The 7,996-nt window shown below is 64.4% G+C and overlaps 1 protein-coding gene across 3 annotated transcripts in view; it reads right to left on the bottom strand.

Annotated features, from left to right (window-relative positions):
• Positions 1-616: 616 nt before the first annotated feature.
• Positions 617-7,996, bottom strand: part of CARS2 (cysteinyl-tRNA synthetase 2, mitochondrial) — a 35,666-nt gene continuing 28,286 nt past the window's right edge. For all 3 annotated transcript variants that reach the window (XM_032881043.1, XM_032881045.1, XM_032881044.1), the window contains 6 exons: positions 5,904-5,970; positions 5,300-5,438; positions 3,153-3,276; positions 2,419-2,517; positions 943-1,149; positions 617-749 (listed from right to left, as the gene is read on the bottom strand). In XM_032881043.1, coding sequence (XP_032736934.1) covers positions 681-749; positions 943-1,149; positions 2,419-2,517; positions 3,153-3,276; positions 5,300-5,438; positions 5,904-5,970 — 705 coding nt within the window. In that variant the 3' untranslated portion in view covers positions 617-680. The remainder of the gene's footprint in view (positions 750-942; positions 1,150-2,418; positions 2,518-3,152; positions 3,277-5,299; positions 5,439-5,903; positions 5,971-7,996) is intronic.

Genomic DNA, 7,996 nt, shown 5'->3' with positions numbered 1-7,996 from the left:
GGCTCACCGTGGGCAAGTCCGTTTCCGAGTGGGTTTCCTCACCTGTGGAATAGGACAATCGTGCCTTTTGGGGTCCTGAAGTTCAGTCACAAGTGAATGTGGCTGTCGAGTGTCACCACCACGCCTAGCGTATTCCTCCCCGCGGCACCCGCGGGACAGGCCAGCTCGGCAGCCCCGGGCTTGCAGCGGCCGGGCCACGGAGGGAGAGCCGCTGGGGGCTGCGCTGTGCGCACCGGCGCGGCCTCCTGCTCTGCGGCCGCGCTCACACCTGGGTCTTGCTCTCACCAGTGCAGCCACCACGTGGTGGTCTTCTGCGGCGAACACGTTACTTCTGTGACAGACAGACGTGGGGCGAGCTGTCCCAGCTCAGGGCCCCCCTCCCCGTTCAGCACCGCCCGGTGCCTGAGGTACAGGCCGCTGGTGCCCTGCTGGACTTCGGCCACAGGCCCCGGGCCCCTGTAGGACTTAGGTCCTCTGCCCCGGGCTTCAGGGCTCATGGTCCTCCCATGATGTCGGCCCAGGGTCCCGCATCAGGACCAGTGCTGGCCCCTGTGTGTGGCCCTAGGTACCGTGAAGAATCCACATTTCAGGCACACGCGATCGGTTGGATTGACTTTAATGCTGACAGGACAGGCACGACAGGAGGCCTCTGCGTAAGCACAGGACGGTGTCGGGGGCCGTCAGCTCCCCGGTCTGCGGTCTTCTGTCCCCTGGTCCAGCAGCTCCCATGTGGACGTGCTGCTCCGGTCCTGCGGAGGAGGCACGGGGAAAGTGGGCCAGACGCTCAGGGCTCACTGCCCGCCCTGATGCCCCCACGGGGCCCGGCTGCAGGCTCCGGGGTGGGGGGCTCAGCAACGTCCGGGCTCTGACCGTCGCACGTTTGCGTGCCGCCCTCAGGGTGACCGTGCCCACCGCCGGCAGGCCACAGCGGCAGCGGCTCACCTTAATGCTGATGCCGTGGGTGACAAGGTCCCGGCGCAGGGTGTCACACGCCTCCAGCAGGGGCTGCCTGTCCAGCAGTTGCTGCTGTCGGGCCTCCCGGGTGGCCGCTCCCGGGGCCAGGGCAAACTGCCGCACCCGCAGCCGGAAGCGGACCAGCTCGTCCACCACGCTGTGCAGGGTGGCCCGGCTGCTGTCCCCTGCAAAAGACTGCCCCGGGCGGAGCGGCATGGTCCGGGGCCCGCGGCAGTCAGTGCCAACCTGACCCAGGGCCTGTCCCCCCCCCGGCTCTCCTCCCCGGGCCCGGGCTGCTGGCCGGTCCCTGCTCTCCTGGCCCACAGGCCCGGTCACGAGGCAGCGCTCCCTAGTGCCGCGGAGAGGCAAAGACCCAGGGCTCCCGTCTGCGTCTGCGGCAGCACTGCCCGGGAGGCCCGCCCGGGCCGCCCTGCCCCCATCCCACAGACGCTCTAGCCTCTCGGGCATCTTTAGCAGCCGGCTCCCTGGGCAGGGTCTGCGCGTGCCAGCCGCGGAGCCTCGTGAAACCCAATCAGTTCCTCGGACCAAACCCCAAAAGTGACGTCCAGCTTGCGTGTGGTTCGCACACACCTACTCTCTCGCTGCCCGTTCACAGACCGACCTCTCCACACCCAGCTGGAGAGCCCACCTACACGACTCCTCCGCCCTCACGGGGAGGGGTCCCAGAGCCTGTCGGTGCTCACGGGTGTGAAGGAAATGACACGTTTACAACCCTGGGGTCAAGCTTCTCCAACCACAGGACCCTCAGTGTCTACCTCCATGATAAAAGACCATTTTTCTGGTTACAAAAACGTGAGCCCAAAGTGGGAGCCAGTGTCCGCCATGGAGGTGGGGAAGGCGAGCGAGGGTTCCTGACAAGGGCCGGGCGCCAGCTCTACGGCACCGTCCGGGAAGCCTGAGCGGTCCCAGCACACGCGTGATGGTCATGCCGGGACGCAGCCCAGGCCTTTCCACGTTGACGACCCGTTTCACAGGGTTCCTGATGCGTGGTCTCACGGTGCAGCAAGGCGGGGAGGGTGCTGGGAGGAGCGGGGCCCGGGGAGAGGGTGCATGTGCGGGAGGCGGGCTGGCGGGGAGCGGGGGAAGGCGCAGAGGCCTGTGCTGTGCGAGACAGCAAGGGGCTTGGCCGGGGAAGGGTCGTCCTACTGTGCACCTGGCCGCACTCGGAGTCTTTCAGGAGAAACAAGGGAAAAGAACGTGTGCAGGACAGACAGCACACGGGGTGCGGCCAAGAGGGGCCGCGGGTTCCGCTCCGAATCCCTGCAGCATCCGCTAGTAAGACACCAGCTCTGACCCGGCTTGCTTTCTCGGGAACATTTTCTCAAGCACGTCAATACGTTCAACACTGTGGTCCGTTAAAACGAACATCGTGAAAGGGGAGAGGGCGGTGGTGAGCACACATGGACCCTCCCACAGGCGAGGACCGCGAAGGGCAGGGCGTACCTGTCTGTCCGCCAGAGAAATCCCGACGGTCTCGAAGAACTGCTCGATGTAGGACACGATGGAGCCGAACACGGCAGGACTCCGGGGACCGCTGGGTTCCTGTGACAGACCACCCAGAGGAGGGGATGAGGGGCCGAGAAAACGCTGTAGAAACTCAGGGACGCGGCAGGCCACTGCTCCTGCCGCGGGGTCACACCTCATGCGGTACGGATGGCCCTGGTGGGACCCCTCACTGGCCCCCCATGTGACCGTGGGGAAGCCAGGGAACACCCCACCTCCATCTGCCCACCTGTAATATGGGGATCTGCTAGGACCTGCATGCTGGTGTCCCCCAGACCCACACGCTGAGCCCTGACCCCCGTTTAACAGCGTCAGCAGGTGCGTCTCCAGGAGGCCACTAGCTCATAGGGGCAGAGGCCCACAGCAGGGCCAGGCGGCATGGGGTGGGGGGGGAGTCCCTGCACATAGCGTCCCCCCATGTCCTGCTTCACATCCCAGCAAGCTCGGAACAGACAGGAAGAGGACACACTTCCTGTTAGCAAACATGCGGGTCCACCTGTCCATGTGCGGGACCTCCCTGCTGGGGGGTCAGCCCAGAGCAGGATGAAGCACCCCAGAAGTCAGGGCAGGCCTGGAGGCCATCCCGGGCAGCTGGCAGGGTGGCGGCTGTGCCTTCCGGGGGAGCGGAAGCCACCACAGCAGCTCCCCACCCTGCAGGCCGTCCCGGGACACACCTGAGCGTGCGCCTTCAGCTGTCTGTTCCCGTGGTGCACGAGCTCCATGACGGCGTCCACGGCCGCGGGCGTGTCAAAGTCATCCGCCAGGGCAGCCTTCACGGCCTCCTTGGTGTGGCGGAGCCTGGGAGAGACATGGGGGCTGCCCAGCAGCAGGAACAGGGTGCAGGCCGGTCCCTCCCCGGGGCAGGCATGACCGTGCATCTGCCCCTTGCCCTTTCTGGGCCGGGCTCACACGTGTGCGCGCAGACAGCCCTCACAGGGTCAGATCAGCTCGGAACCGTCCGTCACCACGGATTTGGAAAAAGTCTCTAACACCTGGGGCTGAACACACCCCGTACACGTATCCCCCAGTGGCTTACAACTGCGGCAGCGACAGCTTCACACGACATCACGCCATGTTGTCAGCCGCCTGCAGTACACACACGGGCCTCGTGCCGGCCGGGTGGAGGGAAGGACAGCCCGATGCAAACCCCCACCCCACAGAGCCTGCGCGCAGGACACTTGGTCCTGGGACCATGGCCCGGCCCCTCTGGGGGTGGGGAGGGTGGCCCCAGGTCCGGGGGACAGTGTCTGCTCACTCCTCCCACCCCATCCCTGCGTGCGGTCCGCCCCCACACACAGCCTGTCTGAGCCTCTAAGCAGCAGCCCTGCTATGCCCAGGGCCCGGTGGCCCTGTCAGGCCTAGGACACAGGCCCCACGGGGCTCTGAGTGTGTCCTGCTCCCCGCACCTGGCTGTGGCCTCTCCACCTCCTTCCCTCCATTGCCAGGCCCCCTCCCCTGCCAGCCAGTGTCCTCTCCCCACCTCCTTTGTCTTCCCCAGCCATGGCAAGGACACCCAGGTCCCCTCTGTCCTCTGTCCTGCACATATGCTGCTTCAGACACTGAAGCTTTGTCTCCAAAGCTAGATCGCTGTTGTCCACTGCTGGCCTTTACCCCACTTCCTGCAGACCCCCCCCGTGTCCAGGCATGGGGAAGGACCGGCCTCAGGGCTGCCTCACACCCAAGTGGAGCCCCGGGACCCCTTCCGGCCATCAGTCACAGCGGCATCCATGTCTGGGCCAGTGAGCTAGGGAGGGGGGAGCCCCTGGACTCTTGTTCCTCTGCCAGGCCCGCGGCCCTGGCTGGTGGGGCAGTGGCTGCTCTCCAGCCTGCCCTCAAGTGACCAGGAAGGGAGAACAGGCCACAGGCAGGACTATTTGTCCCAAAGCAGAACCTGGCCTCTCCTGAGTGGCCTACAGCTCTGTCTTCCCCCTCTACCACTCCTGTTGCTGGGGAGCGCGCAAGAGAAAGGAGTGCCCACGTGTCCTCCCCGGACCCCTGTCCAGATGGCCACACCAAGCCACAACCCCCCCCCAGACGCCCTACCCCACTGCGCTGGGCTTTGTCCCCTGGGCTCCCACGGCTGGGGCCGACAGACTCCACTCCAGTGTCCTCCCTCCTTCCCAGGCCGACCCCCAAGGAGTCTCGGGTTCTTTAGTCCTCTGAGGGAGTCCTCCAGGAGGGGGACCCGCCCCACGGCGCTGCAGGCAGGCACGGGCATCTGATAAACGCCGCAAACCTGTGCCTGCTGCTTGTCTAACGACACGAGCACTTCCCGGACCTTCCCGGCTTCTCACCATCTCTGATGTCAAGTCCGTCTTTGACGTGTGACAAAACAAGGATGACCAAGTTTTCTAACGCAGCAGTGGAACTGGGAACACGATTTCCCTATGTAGTGTCAGGAGCACCCGCACTCTCACAGCCTCCTGGCACCGTCCTGTGACCACACCAACTAGTGTGCGCCGCTACCCATGTGATGCGGACCTGCTGGTCAATTCCTGACCGGGTCTGAGCTTAGCCGAGACCACCCTCCCTGTTCTTCAGCCATCCCGGCACGGCCACGCACCTGCCAGCCCTCCTACCCACGGAGCAAGGTGACCAGAGCCTCTGCATCAGTCACCGACAAACACCAGTGACCCCCCCCTGCCCAGCCACCCTGCAGGCAGGGCGTCCTCATCCCTCCCCAACGGGACCACTGGCTCGCCCGAGGCACCCCTGCACCAGCACCTCCAGGGGCCCTTAGCCTCGAAAAGCCACCCCCCGTCTCGGGCAGCCCCACGTCTGGCGCCCGGGACACCCAGGTGGACGCTGGGAGGGCACCTACCTCTCCCACAGCACATCGTCCCTGACGGGGCCACACACCAGCTGTCCCTTCATGTAGGCCCGGGCGTCCCCCACGAACGCGGCCGCCCCCAGGAGGAGGTGCTTGGCCTCGAGCATGGTGCCGTCGCTGTAGTCAATGGCTGTGAAGGGGATGTGTGAGGTCACCGGGGCTGCCGCTGCCCACGCTTGCACCCGGGCCCCGCCAGTTTGGGGGAAACGCGCAGGGGCTTCGGTCGTGGGGCTCAGTATGCGGAGACCGGCGTGTGTGGGGGGCGGGAGAGCACCCTGCGCCCTGGGCCTTGTCTCAGCAGACCGGCTGTGGTGGGGACGGAGGGCCCCGGGGGGGCGGCCCATGCAGTGAGGACCGGCCCGACTCGTGCACTTCTCCGCACGAGGACATGCCCTCCGCCCAGCCCCACCACCGGACCCCCACACGGGGCAGCCGGGCCGACTGCAAAACCCACGGCCTCCGAGAGATATGCTTCTGGAAGCTTCTGGCTAGGAGCCGGGGCCGGGCTCCCTCTCGGGTGTCAGGCTGGGTTCAGCCATGCGACAGACGCGGCCCCGAGCCCCCCGCGTGCCCACGGGCCCCTCGTCTCGCTCACCTGACCTGTAGCTGCTCCGCATGCAGAAGAGGCGGAAGACATCAGGGGAAAACGTCTTTAGAAAGTCCTGCGGGGGAGAGACGGAGAGACGGAGAGATGGAGAGACGGGAACCCAGAGCCCAGACCGCAGCGGTGGGCCGATCTCGCGGAGAGAGCGGCAGGACTTTTAGGAAAAGCTTTGCTCTGTTCCCAGACTCACTGTGAGCGCAACCCCCCGCTTTGTTTCCGTGTTCCCTGGCCCGGCAGCGTCTGCGGGAAAGGCCATCTAGGGGCGGTCCTGGCTCCGCACCCATGCCCGCGGGAGCCCCTTCCCACGACGCGGTGGCCGAGCGCTTAGGCTCCCTGGGGAACACGCCACCACCTCTGCCTGAACACCAGTGGCCCAGGACCTGTCGCTGAACAGACGACTTCCAGGAGAAGCGTGCCCCTTCTCCGTTCGGAGGGGAACTGGGGACACCTCGCAGACCCTACTGAAACAGCATGAAGTTCAACAGAAGCTCGGTGTGGTGGCCGCAGCGGGCAGCGCTCAGTGGCCTCACGGGCACGGGGGAGGGAGGACGGACTCGGCCCCTGCGGGGATGTGCTCGGCCACACCACCAGGGACCGGCCCTGGCACCAAGGACAAGCCAGCTCCAGCAGGACCATCTGACAACATGGAGTTTGGGTCAAAACCTGAGACCATCCTGTCCCTCAGTCATGGATTCTCTGTGAGAAGAGAGATGTTCTCTGCCCTTCTCCCGTGAACCTGCTCTGTGTCTAGCAGTTTCTGGCCTCTCCTCAGCAACAGTGAACCCAGAGTGTGACAACTGGGGGACACAGTGGCTGGGACCCCGCACGAGGTCCGGCAGGTGGCCCCCCTTGGAGCAGTGACAGGGTCAGGCCCCAGGGTGAAGCTGATCCCTTGCCTCCCCGGGCTGATGGAGCAGGAGCGGCCGGGAGCAGGCGCACGGACAGCCTTGCGGAGAAGGACAGGCGGACCCACCGACCTCCAGTGCAGCGTAGTTACTACACCAGAGTCAGCAGATAGAAAACTAACCTCGTGGCAGCCCAAACACAGCTCCCTGACAGGCAAAGTGTCACCAGGCCCGTGTGCCGGGAGGTCAGGAGGTGGCGCACAACCTCCCAGCCACTCGGTCATCAGGCGGTGACCCTCGCAAACTCGACGCAGTGGCTCACGAGTTAAGGCGGCGACTTTGAGAGTAAAGTAACAGGTCCCAAATCACAACCTAGAGATTAGAAAAGGCCTGTTTTGAGGCGTGATCTGGCCCACTTTCCCCATGCGGACTCAGGTCCCTCAAGCAGAAAGAATCCAGTTTTCCTGCAGACCGTCCTAAAAGCCATCCGTGGTTGCCAAAATGATGAGGGCTCGAAGGAACACCTTTTTCTGCTAGAAACCGGGAAACTGACAGGTGTTTTTTCCATGACAGACATGGCTGAGTGTCCCCAGGGACTGCCCGCAAGGCTGCAGCCTGGCCGAAATACGGAGACTCAGGAGAGGACGAGCACACGCTCACATGTGCCAGGATCAACAGTGAAATGGAAATTTAAAGTCTAGCTGTCGATTTTCACCAACGTAAAAAGGAAAAGGTTAACTGGATTAAGATTCTGTTGTGTTCGTGTGGACAAGGGAAATGGACACTTCCTGCGGGCGGGCACGTCGAGGACACTGCCACGTGGCCAGAGGCTTTCTCCAGAACATTCTGCCTTATGCCACACTACTCATCACACCCAGCACCCTCGTGGGCCCCCAAGGGCTTGTGAAAAGTGCCACACTCTGATACCTAGAACAGTTAAAACGCACGCTCTCTAGTAGAAACGGGACGTCATTTCAACGACCACCAACAGGGCCCCGTCAAGTTAATGAGGGGGCAGCGGGCAGCCCAGCCATTCGGAAGAATGAACCCCACACGGAAGGGACTGACCCCAAAGATTCATTACGTGGATAAAGCAGGTGGCTCACCGCACAAGCACTCGTGTGGAAAGAAAACCCGAGGAACGTATTCACACATGCGGGCTTCGTGAAGAAGCTGGCGACGGCCGCAGGGGTACGGAGCAGGGGCGGCTGGGGAGCACAGCCGGGGGGCGCCCCGCAG

This window comes from Lontra canadensis, unplaced genomic scaffold, assembly GCF_010015895.1.
Source record: "Lontra canadensis isolate GAN:19392208 unplaced genomic scaffold, GSC_riverotter_1.0 scaffold73, whole genome shotgun sequence".
Classification (NCBI taxonomy): domain Eukaryota; kingdom Metazoa; phylum Chordata; class Mammalia; order Carnivora; family Mustelidae; genus Lontra; species Lontra canadensis.
This window is presented reverse-complemented; position numbering and strand designations above follow the sequence as displayed.